The sequence below is a fragment of the Grampus griseus genome (genome assembly GCF_964374135.1).
Source record: "Grampus griseus genome assembly, chromosome: 3".
In the NCBI taxonomy this organism is placed as follows: Eukaryota; Metazoa; Chordata; class Mammalia; order Artiodactyla; family Delphinidae; genus Grampus; species Grampus griseus.
The window spans coordinates 82,953,974-82,971,125 of record NC_139019.1 but is presented as its reverse complement, the minus strand read 5'-3'; the positions used below and the strand labels follow the sequence as shown (position 1 = coordinate 82,971,125).

Sequence of the window (17,152 nt, the reverse complement as noted above, 5' to 3'; positions counted from 1 at the left end):
ATACATGAATGAATGAACTCAGTAGAGTGATAACTTTAAAAGAAAAATTTTTTTTGCTTATAGAAATTATATACTCACATACTGATTTAAAATGATAGCAAACATGTTTTAAGATCTATTCATTTAATAAATATTTATTGATTGTAAACCAGAATTATGTTCCATGTGAATAAAAACCCTTAAGGCAGTCATTGAATAGTAGTAGCAAGTAATATTTGCTTATATTCTGAATAGGTTTTATTTTATTATGAGAATAGTCCAAAAGTTTCTCCTTCAAAACACAAAGTACCTATCAACCATTTCAAAGTTCAGATTTATAAGACTGCTTTTATTATATTGAATATATTAACATTTGTATACCTTTTCTTTATTGTATGCCTGTTTTATAGGTATATGCTTGTCAGCATTGCCAAGTGGCAAAAAATACGGTTATTCTAGCACCTAAACAGCATCTTCTCAAAGTGGAGAATCCATGGAGTATAGTTACTGTTGATCTGATGGGCCCTTTTCATACAAGCAGCAGAAGTCATGTATATGCTATAATCATGACAGATTTGTTCACAAAATGGGTTGTGATTTTGCCTCTTTGTGATGTTTCAGCATCAGAAATTTCTAAAGCTATTATCAATATATTTTTCTTATATGGACCTCCTCAGAAAATAATAATGGACCAAAGAGATGAGTTCATTCATCAGGTAAGACAAACTAGTTAGATCTAGGAGCATATTTTACTCACCTTTCAGTGAGCAGCACAACTTATATGGTACTTAATAAGTTTAGAAAATTCCTACAGATATAGAGGTTTAATATTGTATAGTACAAAGGTAGTTGGACTGGAAATTAAGGATTTTAATAGTTACTATGCCACTAAGTAATTGTAAACCTGTCTTTAGTTTTCTTCAAAGTAAAATGAGGCGGTTGGACCAAAGAGTCTTTTTTTGCTTCTAGCTTAAAAATTCTGTGATTGATATGTAGAGGGAGAATTGACTAAATGGAGAAATACAGTCATGCTTGTGAATGAGAAATTCAATATTGAAAGATACCAATTTTTCCCAAATCAAAATTAATTTATATGTTAATGTATTTCTAATCAGCATTAAAAAGGAGGGAGAATTTTCCCTTGCCCTGGCCTTTAACTGCATTAAAGTTAACCTGAAAGAATAAGTGGACAGGAATACATACAAAAATTCTAAAAAAGGAATATAACTACTATACTTAAGGCATATTATTAAATTTTTATAATTGACAGGGTACTGGTGTAAGAAAATAACCAGACTGTCTAGGTTCACGGCACCTTTGATATCTCAGTCCAAAAGAAATACCTAAAATGATACTTATCAAATAGTTAGGGCTTGTGCCAAGGGGTCCCTAAGGTTATCTCCAGGTTTTATAATTCACTAGGAGGACTCAGCAGATGTTCATACTATGGCTAAGATTTATTATAACTAAAGGATACAAAGCAAAATCAGCAGACAAAAGGCTCATGGAGATAAGTCCAGGGGAAACTAGGAACAAGCTTCTAAGACATCCTCTCCCAGTGTAATCACACAGGACATGCTCAGTTCTCCCAGCAGAGTTATAGCAACCCATGTAAATTGTTGTCTACCAGGGAGGCTCACTAGAGACTCAGTGCCTAGGATTTTTACTGGGAGCTGATCACATAAGCACCAAAAATTCTAGATTCTCAAAAGAAAGAAGGTGTTCAGCATAAGCCACCTTGATTGTATAAACAGTTTTGGCACTTTGAGCCACCCTTAATCAGTTAGGGAATGGTGGAAACCCGCACGAAATCCAAGGTCCTAGACACCAGCCAAGGGCCAACTTTGTAAGCAGGACTTTCACAGGATAGCAGCCTTAGTTCTGCTATGTTAACTCTTTTTCTGCACAGGTCCAAACAACTTAGTATTTATATCCTAACCACTTAGCCATTTAAAAAAATAGTAGTCATAAATTGAAAGAAATAATATTTTCATTTCATTCATTTCATTTCATTTCATTTTCATTTCATTCTTAAATAACCACAGTTAGTTACTAATGGGATGTGTATACCTGTTTACCACTGCTAAGCTTTTCAAACTTTGGAATCAGTTTGGACACTGCCATCCTCATTTCCTGTTTTGCATTGATTTTTATACAGTCATTGCTTTTTATCATAGCGCCTGTCAAAAAACAGTTCTGTAAAGAAACATCATCAAAAGGAATGTAGTCTGATCTATTGTTGAAACCATAAACTACCTTAAGCTAGTAGTTTTCAAGGTGTCCAACAGATGTTAAGGAGGCCCTTTGGCACAGAGTTTAGTAACCATGTTTAAAATGATAGAGCTGGTATCATAAATGAGTGGAGTTAGGGAAGGATTATTTAATAAATTTAATTTAATTAACAGCATAGATAACAATTTTCTAGTTATTTCTATAATATGATTTTAGAATTACTGCACACCAAAATTGTTTTCAGGTAAATTAAAAATTTTTTTTTTTTAATTGAAACAAAAAAATACAATTGACTTTTTTTTTTTTCAATCTCTAGAGACTGAGTTAACTTTCCAAGCTTAGGGAATAGTGGCATAAATTTAAATGGAAAAATCACCAACTTTGGCTGTTTAAAAATTAGAAATTTATATGTGGTAAAATCACCAAAATGTACAGGCCAAGAAATAGGCCAAAAAAATAAAGCACATTCATGCAGGAAAGGGCTAATGCCTTTATTATAAAAGATTCAAACAAATTAAAAAATTTAGTCAATGGCAGAAATGTAATTCACAAGAGGGAATAAAAATAATAAATATGGAAAAATGTTCAAACCCAATAGTAATGAGTAATGTAAATTAAGACCATTTTTTGTTTATCTAAATCAAGAAAAATAGTAGTAATACCAAAAATACCAAATAGACTACAGATAAAATAATATAGCCTTACATTACAGGTAGTATAGCAACTTGAAACTAACTCTTGTAAAGCAGTCTGCCAAAGGTCCAGTAAGAGCCATATATATATATATATATCTTGGTGAACGATCCTATTTCTAAGAATTCTAAGGCGATTATCCAAAGTATAGAAAAATAGCTCTTTTATGAAATTATTTACCACAATGCTATGTATATTAACGAGAAACAGGAAATGACCTAAATATCCAAATAAAGGAAGTGTTTCAGAAAAACGTCAAGCCCCATGATGAAATATTTTGTAGTCATTAAAAATGTTTACAAGAAAAGGAAATAACATGGACACTGATTAAAACATGTTCAGTTAAAACTCTGGGTAAAAGATTTTATTACATACATTATGTATACATATTTTACACAGATAACTATGTAAAAAATAGATGTAAAGAAACTAAAATAAAAATTTATATGGTTAACCATGGAGTTTTTAAGAGTAATGAGATTATAGGTTTTTTCCCTTAACTTTTCAGTTTATATGTTATCATTATGTTGTTTTTATAACTATTAGTGATTAAAATATACATAATCATCTGTTGTTTTGTGATATAAATTACTACTGCTTAGCAATAACTAGTTCTCCTAGCCTTCCAAACATAGACGACTGTCCTAGCCTCTTTCAGGTGGGCAAGCCCAAGTAACACATCTGGGCAAAGAAGTTGAATGGATGAATGTGTGCCCCTTTCAGCCTGAGGTATTGAAAACTTCATCCTCAATTCTTCCTTCTCCCAGTCTTATTCTGTCTCTGGAGAATTAACTGCATATTTCAGATATTACCCTAAAGGGTAGTGGATTTTCTCTCATCCAGGATTTCTGAGGCACCTAGGTGCTTTGGAGAGACACCCTGACCTACAGCTGACCTTGTCTGAGCAAGTAGTAAAATTTTTGAGTTAAACCACTGAGCCTTGAATGTGTTTTGTAACTGCAGTATAATATTGCCTACCTTGACTGACATAGCAGTGGTCTGCAAAATGAGGTGTGCAAGACAATCTAGTTTGTAGGATGACAATATTAGAACTTTTGTTTATAATTTTTATCTAATAAATAAGAAAGAAATGAAGCTTTTACTAATAATATATAGAGATTCATAATAGCATCCTGAGTCAACAAAGCAGATGATTGTGTGTCGCACATGGTACGGGAAGGTATCTTGGGAAAAAAGTGAGAATCTGCAACATGTGGGAGTCCATAGTGGTTCCCTCACTCATTCTTTTGCTTTAGCAGCAGTAATTAAATTTATGGATATTGTCCAGTTTTTGCCAAACTACCCTTCATAGAATAACTAGGTGGCTTAATTTTCTTGCAGTGAAACAAGATCATACGAATAATGCAATCACCTTTCAACCACAGGAAAATGATAGAGCTGACACAAGTAACTTCTAGTACTAGCTCTTTCACAGATACATTAACGATATAAAAATAAATGTGGACTAATCAGATCTGATAGGAAATTGGCCACCAAAACTCAAAATTATCAAGAAATCTATTTGAAATATTGTCTTACTTTTACCTTTATTAATGAAAAGCCTCATCCTAAATGCATATAGTACTTCAAGATACTAGGTAATGACAATATGAAACCATTATGAATCACCAGCAGTCTTTCCAGTCATGTTTAAAGTCATATGATGTATACATTATTGGTACTATGTATAAAATAGACAGCTGATGGGAACATACTGTGTAGCACAGGGAACTCTACCTAATGCACTGTGATAACCTATATGGGAGGGAAGTCCAATAGAGAGGGGATATCTGTATGTGTATGGCTGATTCATTTTGTTGTGCAGTGGAGGCTAACACAACATTGTAAAGCAACCATACTCCAATAAAAATTAATTTTAAAAATAAAAAAATAGTCATATGATAATCCAAGACTTTGAAAATTTTACCAAAAGTAACAATAAATGTTTATAAGCCTCTTTTATGAGGTTTAACAAAAAAAATAAAAATCACATGTGATTAAGAAAATTTGTTCTTTTTGCTGTGATTTATATGGCTTAAATATTATACAGCAGGCATAATTGTGACAAAATAAAATGGGTTTTTTTGTCAGCATATACTGACATAGGAAACACTGCTAAAGTATTGAAATAAGATTTAGAACATTATACACAATGTGGGAGGTTTATTATAAAGTTGATGAAAGTACAGATGTTTCTAACATATCTCAGCTTAGAGCATTTGAGTATTTGCTAAATTGTTTCAATAAAATACACAAAGACCTTTTTATAAACCTGTGAAGAAAAGAGAATTAACATTTGTAAAGGAAAAATTATTTCTTTAATTTTAAAAATGTGTCTTATGGAAAACTAAAATTGTGACCACTAATGGAATGTCTGGTTTGATGGGGAGAAAAAAAGGCTCTTGGGTTAAGGATATCTAGGTAGCATCTCACAAATGGATTCACTGGATCAGTTCTAGGCAACCTCTTCAAGTTGAAGCCTTTTCCAAAAGTCAGTCATTTTTAAAACCATTAATTATGACCTCAGATTGAGGCTGACCCAAATAATACCTATTTTCTGGGATTTCTTTTAGATTACTTTTGATTTAAAAGGAGGTGGCCTAACATATATACAGTGGAATATTACTCAGCCATAAAAAGAAACAAAACTGAGTTATCTGTAGTGAGGTGGATGGACCTAGAGTCTCTCATACAGAGTGAAGTCAGAAAGAAAAACATACCGTATGCTAACACATATATATGGAATCTAAAAAAAAAATGGTTATGAAGAACCTAGGGAAAGGACAGGAATAATGACACTGATGTAGAGAATGGACTTGAGGTCACGGGGAGGGGGAAGGGTAAGCTGGGACGAAGTGAGAGAGTGGCACAGACTAATATATACTACCAAATGTGAAATAGATAGCTAGTGGGAAGCAGCCACAAAGCACAGGGAGAACAGCTCGGGGCTTTGTGACCACCTAGAGGGGTGGGATAGGGAGGGTGAGAGGGAGACGCAAGAGGGAGATGTGGGGATATATGTATATGTATAGCTGATTCACTTTGTTATAAAGCAGAAACTAACACACCATTGTAAAGCAGTTATACTCCAGTAAAGATGTTAAAAAAAAAAAGGCGGCCTTCGTTAGTACATATATTAGGTAGGAATTGTATTCCACTGTGAGTAACAGAGAACCCTTCTCTTCCCTCCAATATATAAACTCCAATAGGAGTTTATTTTATACTTAGGGAAAAGAAAGCCAGCCTCTCCAGGGTTGGAAGGGTAACTCTGAATGTCATTGGGAACCCATGCTTCTAGCATTCTGTTCCACCATCTTTGAGATGTGACTCTCAATCTTATGCTTACAATATGGCATGCCACAAATTCTACATTTCTGGCAGAAAGAAGGGGGAGGTTAATGGGCAAAAAAAGCTAGAACTAGCTGAGTCTGCCCAACAACTTTCACTTAAATCTTTTTGGCCAGAACTATATCACTACCCCACTACTATATCACTACTATCTGACTACCCCAACGAAAAATAATAAGAAAAAATAGTTTGAGGTGTAAATAAGGTAGGAAAAATAAGTTAACAGGCTTATTCTTAGAAGTTTTCTAAACTCATTTTGACTTATTAGGCCCTGCCCATAATAAATATAACAACAAAAATAATAGTAACATTAAGAGTTATAAAGTGCTTACTACTTGCCAAGCACTGTTTTAAGTGCTTATAAACATTTATTCATTTAATCCTCAAGAGAGTCGTGGGTAGGATTTTCCTCATTTTACAGATGAAGAAACTGAGTACACAGAGGTTTGGTGATTTGGCCAAGGTCATGTAGCTGTCAAGTGGATTATGTTAACTGTGTTTGAGAAACTGTCTACTGACTTAAAATGTTATCTGAACTCAGAGTTAGTGTTAAATTCTGTTCTTCCATTTCCTTGCTGTATGTGTATGTCTGGCAAGGCACTTAACCTCCCAGAGCTTCAGCTGCTTATCTTTAAAATGGAGTTAATATCTCATAAGATTTTTGTCATGTATAATGACTGTAATGTAAAGCATCAGCACATAGTAAGGACTCAATAAATGGTAGTTACTCTTTTAAACAAAATATGTATGTTTTCATAAAGACTGGCTATGGTCAAGGAAAAGGCAAGATTCAAATTCTTTTGCAACCTTTCAATCCAGGGAAAAATAAAATACAGATTTTAAAATCAGCTTTGTTTTTTATATGTTTTTCAGATCAATGTAGAACTGTGTGAATTGTTTGGTACAAAGCAAATTGTAATTTCTCATGCCTCCCAAACTATTAATCCAACTGTAAGTACACATAGCACAATCAAAACATTTCTTTCCAAACACTGTGCTGACTACCCAAACAACTGGGATGATCACCTAGCAGCTGTTTCGTTTGCCTTCAATGTTACTCACTCGGTATGTACCTTTTTATAATCTGTACTTGTGAATTATGACTATTTCTTGGCTACATAAATGTTTTATTACAAATTGTTGTTTATTTTTCTTAATAGGAACCTACGAAAAATACACCGTATTTTCAAATGTTTAATAGAAATCTTTACATGCCTGAGACTTCAGATATTCTTCGTGAAGTGGATGGTAATAATACAAGTATGTTTGCCAGAATTCTAGGTGCAATTAAAGAAGCTGATAAAGTAATGGAGAATAAGACAACTTCAGCGGGCCAGGTGATTCTATCTAATAGAAAAAAACTCTATAATCTAAAAATCTATAAAGTGATTTTTTTTTAAATTTCAGCATACACTCACATACCTATGATATACCCTAAAACCAATTTTTTTCCATTGAATTCTGCATGTTTTGATTAAACAGTATGTTTATTAGCTATGAAATTCTGAGAGACATTACTAGGAAAACTATGTGTTTTGGAATCAAGGTAGAGCTGAATTCAAATCCCTGGTTTTGCTTTCTAGTTGTTTAACTTGGGCATGTTACTTTATCTCATATTACTTTATTTTCTTTATAAAGTTGAGGTAATAATACTGACTTTGAAATATTGTTTTAAAAAATTAAGTGGGATTCTTGCCTAGCTTTCAGTAGCATCTCAATAAGTAATCTTTTTATTATAATATTATCTGTATATACCTTCAAGAAACTCTAGCTCTTTCATCCCTTTGTTCTTTTTTTTTTGTTTTTACACTTGCAGATGGAGAACAACAGTTTTGATGAACTAAATAAAAGCAAAATCATTGTTAAAAAGAAACCAAAGCAATTAAATCCATTTCAACTAAAAGTGGGTCATGAAGTTTTAAGACAAAGGAAAAACTGGTGGAAGGATGGTCGTTTCCAATCTGAATGGGTTGGTCCTTGTGTCATAGACTATATTACAGAAAATGGATGTGCTGTTCTGAGAGACAACACTGGGACAAGACTTAAAAGACCCATTAAAATGTCCCACCTCAAGCCCTATGTAAGAGAATCCAGTGAACAAGGTAAATATCTGTCACTTCTCTACATTTTTACTTTCTTTGAATGAAGAGAGAAGTTAAAAATATAAGAAATCTCACCCGCCCCGCACCCCTCCTTTGGTTAGTTTTTCTTTTCCCTTCTCATTTTTATAAAATTTTGTACAGTATTGGAGCCCAGGTAGTCTTTTTTATAAGCATGTGTCTTCTGGAACTGTCAGGTTTGTAAGAGATTTTATATTGATTTCTAGTGTAATTTTCACACACTTTCCCACAGTTCATGTGGGAGACACTGAATGTGTTTCACAGAAGGAAGAATTATATCTTCATTATTTTCACTTTCAGAATATTTTGTCACTTTTAGCATGAAATGATAGTAACTAAGATAAATAATGCCAAAAACAAACATACTCTCTAGAATTCTGTTGTGAGATAAATATATTAGGGGACATTTTAAAATGTGATTAATTTTTAATGTTGCATCTTAGTCACAGTCATGGTGGATGCAGGGGAGGGTGAGAGTGGGAGATACTCAGAATGCTATAAAGTGCCATTATAAGAAGAGGTAAATAGCACACTGGACAAGGTAATACTTGCCTCAAAATGTGATTACGAATAGTCAAGATATCCTGATCTTCTCTAACCCTTTCTTTCATAGACTGGAGCTAAATGACATGGCTTTCAGATTAAGTCCCACTTTATGTCCTATTTTATGTGCTCCTTAGAGTTTCTTTGGAGTGGATAACTTAGAGGGAGTGAATTGGTACCTTAGCTAGTTAATTTTGTTTATTCTATAAAGAAATATAAAGCATCAGTATTATTTGAATCTGAGTAGCAGTTAAGGAAGATACAATTTAGTACAATTTTAAACAATATAAACAACTGAGGTATTTAACAAGCTTAAGTAAATAATAATTACAAAAATGATGATAATAGATAACCCTCTTTCTTAGGATATGAAGCCCTTGGGGCTGCTTTGTAATAGCTCAACTCTGTTTCTGATCTGGGTCACAACTCTCATGTTAAAAGCTCTGAGTACCTTCCTTTCTGCTTATGGCAGAACCAGTTGCTCTAGTAGCAAACTTAGCTTGGACTGTTCCAATTCAGAAAGCTCACAGTACCTTCATTCTCGTTGTTAGAAGATAAGCACATTTATTCCTTGTGCCTCCTCTTAGTTCTAAGCTGCCCTTTATGATTTCTCCTTTCTGCAAGTTAAGTAGGGACAAAAGATTATACAGGTGCATGTTGTCCTTCCTTCTTCTTTTGATTTTCCCTTTAATCTTTGGTGTTCAGGACTTGCTCCCTTCTAATGTGTTAACCTTCCTTAATTAATACAAAATTTCTGCTTAAAATGTTGCTGTATCAGGATCTGTTTCAACATTTTGCAATTTGCTCTTGCTGGAGAATTTCTTAAGGAGACCTAACATTTTGCTACTGCTGAATATTTCAGAATCCAATTGAATAGAACAATTTCTAAACAGAGGCAGTACAATTATTGCCTCATGCTTGAATTCTCTGCAGATTATTCTTCCAGTAATACAAAGGAAATTGCAGTATTAGTACTAGTGTATACATATAAGGAACCTGAGATTAATGGGTAAAGTTGTTTTTTCTTATTAATCAAAGGAAGTACTAATCTAGCTATCCTAGAGTCTGGTTCTTGTTTACTCTTTGGTCCGTTTTTGTCTGTTTTTCTTATTTGTAGAAAATTCAAAATAAATGTGATTTCTATCACATATTTTCCTGAAAACCTTCACCTCAAAAGCTGATTTTAAAGAGTCTTTGAATTTAAACTGAATTTAAACCAAACAAAATGTCTTTGAATAGTCATCCCATTCTTTTGACATAAATTTGAATAAGGTATAGCCAAAAGAACTATGAATTTGTCTGCATTGTTTCTCTTACCAGCATTGAGATTTCATAGCTGTATTAAAGTTCACTGTACAAAGCAGATATGCTTCCATTGCGAACTTATCCATTCTTATCTAGAACATAATGTTGAGGGAGCACATTCAGTACTAGGTTGACATTGCTATTTTAAGTAGGCCTATTTGCCTTTTTGTCTAGTTCAGTGCCAGGCACCTTTTCAAGACTAAGTATTTTAACAAGAAATTTTTTGACATACCATAGTGTCTCTTCATAATCGTAATGTTTCCCTTTGAAAGGAAAAATGTTATTGACCCATTATTCTATCTGACATAGATTTTGAGTAGTTTTGTTCTGAGTGGGAATTATTGTGATCAGTTTGTGTCTGCCTCCCCTAAAGGCTTTGGTATGATTGCCCTTCACAATTTGTGAAATGGTTTTTGTTCTTTTATAAGTTTCCTATTGCTGCCGTAACAATTTACCACAAATTTAGTGGCTTAGAACAACACAAGTTTATTATCTTACAGTTCTATACTTAGAAATCCAATGTAGGTCTCGTTGGGCTAAAATTGAGGCATTGGCAGGGCTGTGTTCCTTTCTGGAGGCTCAAGAAGATGGTGTTTCTGTGCATTTTCCACCTTCTAGAGGCTGTTCCCATTGCTTGGCTGTGGTCCTCTTCCTCTATCTTAAAAGCCAGCAGTGGGGGTAGAGTTCTTCTCACATTTATTACATCACTCCATCCTCCTATTCTTCCTTCCCCTTCCACATTTAAGGACTCTTATACTTGGGCCCATCCTGATAATCCAGGATAATCTCCCTGTTTCTCCCTGTTGGTTGGTTAGCAACCATAATTCTATCACTACCCTAAGTCTCCTTTGCCATGTAAGGTAACGTAATCACAAGTTTCATGAATTAGTACATGGCTATCTTTAGGGGTCCGTTATTCTGCCTACCACAATTATGGTCTACATTCACAAAACAAAATAAAGCTTAGTCCCTATATTAGTATCAAGCCCATGAGCTTGAATTTATTATTAATACACAGTCATCAGTTGGTATCCACAGGGGATCAGTTCCAGGAGCCCTGTGGATACCAAAATCCGCTCATGCTCAGGTCCCTTACATAAAATGGCATAGTACAGTACCCCCAACCTTTATCCCCTACCCCACCCGCACATCCATGGATACGAACCCTGGGATATGGAGAGCCAACTGTAGTTTTAGCAAAGCAGCTCCCTTTGACCTCTAATTATGTAATCTCAAAATTAAAAGTCATTCAGTTCTCTGTGTTAGTATTGGTTATCTATTATGACAATTATGTGTTATGTATCAAATTGTAGTTATTTGTTATTTTATCATAAGAAAAGATGTACTAGTATGGCAATACATTTGTAATAGTTTTAGGATATCAGGCCATGTATAGGATTAGTCAAGACACCTCACTTCACAATAAGAAAATTAATTATTCTGAAACCTTGTACTTTCTTTCTATTTGAAAAAATAAATTAATCCAATCACTCAGACTTTTCTGAGGCTTTGGTTTTAACTTATTTTTCTCCCTAGGGAAATTTTAATACTCTTAATCTCATTTTTTTTCTCCTTAAAACTAAATAAGAAAAAGTGTGTCAAAACTGCTGATAACACCTTCCTGAAATGTCTTGAAAATACCTCTGCTTCTAAGAAACTAAAGACTTAAGTATTCAGTCCAGTCAAAACCGAAATAATGCTTTCATCAAACATGTCATAATAGTAACTAAATAAATAGAATGAGAAAATTAAAATAATTAAATTCTATCGTGTAATGTGACTGAGTAGAAAAGTCCTTTAATACGGTTTTGTTTGTTTATTTCTCTGTCTTTTTATCTTGGGTGCAAAAACTTATCTTGTTCTTTTCTGTATCCCTAACTCAGGACTGTTCTAGATCAGTACTGTCCAATGGATATGTAATGCAAAAACTATGTAATATAAAATTTAAAATTTTCTAGTAGCCATGTTTAAAAAGTAGGTGAAAAAAATTTTAATAATATATTTTATAGTTACCCAGTATATTTAAGATAGCATTATTTATTATCTATCTAAGATAGATTATTTCAACATGTATGTAAGGCCTCAAAAATCTCTTTCTGGTAAGTCTTTGGTAATCTTTTTCGAAGTTAAAGAGCATTTCTCTTGGGTCCACTAGATTTAGAACATAGTAGGAATTGAAACATATTTGACCTTTATGAATGAATGAGAATTTTGTTTTTTCCTACACAAAGAAGGCTTGAAATCTCCAGAGTAGTTTTCAATTGCATATAGAGTGATTTGTGTAGAATTTGCTGAGTATAATCTTTATTCTCTACAGTTTTATCACACTAAGTTACTTTAAAGTTTATTTAAAAGAAAGTGTGTGTGTGTGTGTGTGTATGTATATTCAGATATATATTGGTTACTTTCATATAGAAGCTGTCCTCTTACAAACAGGTGAGGTTGGTAAAGTCCATTTGTTTCTAAGTCTACTGTAATTAGGAGGTGCTTATGCTCAAGGTCTTTGAATGCATTTGCAGGAAATCAAAGTGATAACTTCTAAGAGCTTTACATCTATCCATAGTTTCCCTGTTGATACATGTTTACTGGACATATTTTACTACAATAGACCCGCTTTCTGTATGCAAAAAAATTTTTGAGACAGAAAACTTCCTTCATCAAAGATCTCTGCAAAGATCCAATTTGGAAATACTTTAAATGCTATATTGTAGCTGCTGTCACTAATACATTGCAGCAGTGTACCCTGAACTTATGAAATTCTTCATGGCTTATTAGAAAAATTTCATCAGCAACATTTTTACCATATCTAACCTTTTTAAGTTCTCTTTTAAATTACAACCTATCTTTCTCTAGTATTAACAAGCTAATAGCAGACTTTGATGTTGAAGCTCTAGCAACACATTCTAAAAGTGTTTCAATTTCACTGATCATTTTTTCTTCTTTCCTGCTACTCTTGGGCATAGCACTTCTCATGGGTTGCATGATTTTTGTATCTTTCAGACTTGTTCTCTTGTTCAGCAATACATCCCCTACTAACATACAAAAATCATTTTCTTATCACCTTCAATTACCCATACTTTTATTTCCATCATAAGTATGTATATCTTCTTAACAGCCTTTTCAATCTAATTACTACTTTTGCATTAATAAGAATTGGTGGGGTTAAACTTAGAAAGCCTCTCAAAACTAAAATACCAACTACACTTTGCCTAATGAAGAAGTAAATGGGCAAAACTAAATGTCCATACAAGCCCAATTCTACTTATGCCATTGTTGGGAGAGAGCATAGCTTTATTTGATCTTTTTTTTAATATTCTTTTTTTTAAGTTTATTTATTTGTTTGTTTATTTATTTTGGCTGCGTTGGGTCTTCGTTGCTGTGTGAGGGCTTTCTTTTAGTTGCGGCGAGCGGGGCCTACTCTGTTGCAGTGCGCGGGCTTCTCATTGTGGTGGCTTCTCTTGTTGTGGAGCATGGGCTCTAGGCACGCGTAGTTGTGGCTCACAGGCTCTAGAGTGCAGGCTCAGTAGTTATGGCACACGGGCTTAGTTGCTCTGCGGCATGTGGGATGTTCCCGGACCAGGGCTCGAACCCATGTTCCCTGCATTGGCAGGCAGATTCTTAACCACTGCGCCACCAGGGAAGTCCTGTTTGATCTTTTGATGTTTGTAAATTTAAAGTTCATAAATGTGTAACTTATAGGGTTGGAATAGATTCAGTTAGCTTTTCACATATTAGTATGAGGATGGGTAGGGTGGAATAATGTTCTGGGATATATTACCAAATTTATCTGCTCTGAGAAACTTTCATTGATCTCTAATCTAAATGGATAATTAATGTTCCTTTTGCTATTTATTGGACTTAAAATTTGAGGATTCTTTAAGGTATTAAAATCTTTAAGAGAATCTGTTAATGTTTTGGGAGAAAATCCAGAAAGAGAAGGCAGGGGTCCAGGAAGTTAATCAGCGGCGGTGGAATAGTTCTTTGTTGTAATGAATTAAAATATTATGTAGGGAGAAATTCTTTTATATAATTAACCTTTATTTATAAAGATGATGCTACTTTGCCATGTGTTTTTCATATTAAGCATTTTTTTCCTGATAGTGATGATAAATTTGCTCAAAATAGAATGAAATGCTGACAGGGAAGATTCCTCGTCTCATTTTAGTATGGATTTAGCTACACGTTTTAAGAGGTCATGAGCATTTTAATATTAAATTAGACTTAAGTAAGCTAAGCTTTTTAATCTAATTCGTTGTAGCCTGCCTACTTTCACATTCCTATTATATAAGCCTGATTCTAGGAACTTAATCTTCATTTTAGTTTATCATTTCATATTGTGACAATTTAATATTATTGCCCTGATATGGATTCTATAAAGACCAGAGAATTATCTAAAGTTGTAAATGTAAGTATTTAACAATTCCATTTGTTAAAACATCTTTCGAGATGTTAATTCACCCAGAAATGCTTTGCAGAAGTATATTAAGAATATCATCAATATCAAAAATATAGTTTTATAACTTTCGTTTTTAATCTATACCATGATTCTCAGCCCCTCACCCACACCTACCACCCCCTCCACCCACACCTACCAAACACAGGTCAAGAGAATACTCTGTAATGGCCAAATGGGAAAAGAATCCAAAAAAGAGTGGATATATGTGTATGTATAACAGATTCACTTTGCTGTATACCTGAAACTAACACAACATTGTAAATCAACTATACCCCAATAAAATTTTTTTTTAAATCCTGTAAAAAAAAAAATCCCTTTATATTATTCCTTTTTTTTTTAATTGGAAAAAAAAAGTTTGGCTCTTTTAAAGTCCTTGATCTTTCCTGAATTCTGTATGTATGCACTGTCAAATTCATATGTCATTTTATTCATTCTTTGACATATTTATTTAGGAGATACGAGAACCCACCAGAAATTAATCTTGATAGTTAATTTGTATTACTTGGAATTTTGTTCCTCATTTAACATTATTTAATTTTAAAGTGGTTTAATTATAATTCTAAAAGGCAAACTTATGTTTCTTCTTTCAGACAGTCTTTATCTCTTACAAGGTTCAGTAGTGGCAGATCATGACTACATTGGAATGCCTGAAATTTCAGTTGGAGCATACCAAGCAAATATTCTGGTAGAAGATGCGACTATTGGAGTAGTCGACAATGAATTACTGACATCAAGCAAGGATCATGAACTGTTAGAATATAGAAATGCCAAAATCTCTCCCTTGATAGAAGATCATAGTACTCTTGAAAAGCAGACTTTTAGTCTCTTGGACTCTTCAAACCAAGTCCTTGAGTACTTAAGTTAGTGAACACCAAAATTCATTTAAAGTGCTTGTTTAGAAAGTATATCTCCTTGAATCTTGTTATCTTTTCCATTCAAAAAGGTTATTTAGAAAAAGTATCTTGACAAACTCTTAATGACTAAATCCTGAAGATTTATTTTATAACTATTTATTTATCTAAAGTTGTGCCTCATTTGAATGTCAGTGCATATATATATATATATATATATGCAAAGGAAGTATATTACATAGATGTCATTTTTTCTTCTAAAAAGAGAACAGGCAAAGCATGCTTGCTTCTTAGGAAGTAAACTAAATTCTAGCTCAAAACTTTGTTTGATATTGGTACCATGTTTTCAGTTTTAATTTTTTTTTTAATATTTCCCCCTTTTAAAAAATGTTTGAACTACCTAGAATTGCATTAATAAATATTTATTAAATGTGATAAATGAAACCTCTTTCTGTGTCATTGGAACGTCTAAAAACAATATTGTAGGAAAAAATTTAGAGTTGTTTAATGGGCTCTTACAGTGTATTGGTAAGTTCACCTTGTTAGACAGGCTGAGGATTAGGATCTGAAACTATATATTGGTTTGAAAACATTTGTGCATTTCCATAGTATATATTAAAGTCAGAAGCATCCATTAATAAGATTTTTTCTTCAGCCTTAAGTAAATAATAATTATAAAATAACTGATATCAAAGATTTTAAACTATAATTTCTATGATAGTTATAACTTTGCTCAACAAATATTTGTTATAAAGCACTTTGAAGAATACTGTGGGAAAAATAAATGCTGTGTGTGCCTTGTCCCCAAGAGAGACATACAGTCCAGTAGGGAATATAGATCATATAAGCCATGTACAACAGTAGTTACAAGTTATGTGCTAAGTTCCATAAGAAAAGTGCAAATAATATATTTAGGGAGGAAGAAAAGAAAGAGTTTATTTCTGGATAGGAAACTTAGGCTATTAATGGAAGAAGGATCTTTTGAGCTGGACCCTGAAGAATGAATAGGATTTGGTGAGAGGGTCCAAAAAATTAGAGGAAAACAAATGCACAGAGACAGAAAGTATTGTAATGATTTACAGAAAGGCGGGGCTTTTTGTTGTCTACATTGCCTCCAGTGTAAGGTGAAATGGTAAGGTATGGGGAGATAAAGCTGAAGGGGAAGTAGGAAACCTTGTGGAGGGCTTTGAATACTGTTAGGGGTTGAATTGTGTCCCCCTTCCTCCAAATTCACATGTTGAAGTTGTAAACCCTAGTACCTTAGAATGTGACCTTATTTGGAAAAAAGGTTATTGCAGATATTGATTAGTTAAGATGAGGTCATGTTGAAGTAGAGTGGGGCCTAATCCAGTATGACTGATATCCTTACAAGAGGGGGAAATTTGGTCATAGAGTCAGGGAGAATGCCATGTGAAGATGAAGGCAGAGATCGGGGTGATTCATCCACAAGCCAAGGAATGCCAGAGGTTACCAGAAAACCACCAGAAACTAAAGGAGAGGCATGGAATAGACTCTTCCTCAGAGCCCAGAGAAGGAAGCAGCCCTGTCAACACCTTCATTTCAGCTTTGTAGCCTCCAGAACTGTGAAACAGTATCTTTTCTTTAAGTCACCAGGTTTGTGGCAC

At 33.6% G+C, this 17,152-nt stretch overlaps 1 protein-coding gene across 4 annotated transcripts in view; it reads left to right on the top strand.

The window, feature by feature from the left end:
- Positions 1–15,897, top strand: part of GIN1 (gypsy retrotransposon integrase 1) — a 28,608-nt gene extending 12,711 nt beyond the window's left edge. For all 4 annotated transcript variants that reach the window (XM_082652079.1, XM_082652078.1, XM_082652080.1 and 1 more), the window contains 5 exons: positions 390–695; positions 7,126–7,317; positions 7,413–7,589; positions 8,069–8,354; positions 15,267–15,897. In XM_082652079.1, the coding sequence (XP_082508205.1) occupies positions 390–695; positions 7,126–7,317; positions 7,413–7,589; positions 8,069–8,354; positions 15,267–15,541 (1,236 nt within the window). In that variant the 3' untranslated portion in view covers positions 15,542–15,897. The remainder of the gene's footprint in view (positions 1–389; positions 696–7,125; positions 7,318–7,412; positions 7,590–8,068; positions 8,355–15,266) is intronic.
- Positions 15,898–17,152: the final 1,255 nt, after the last annotated feature.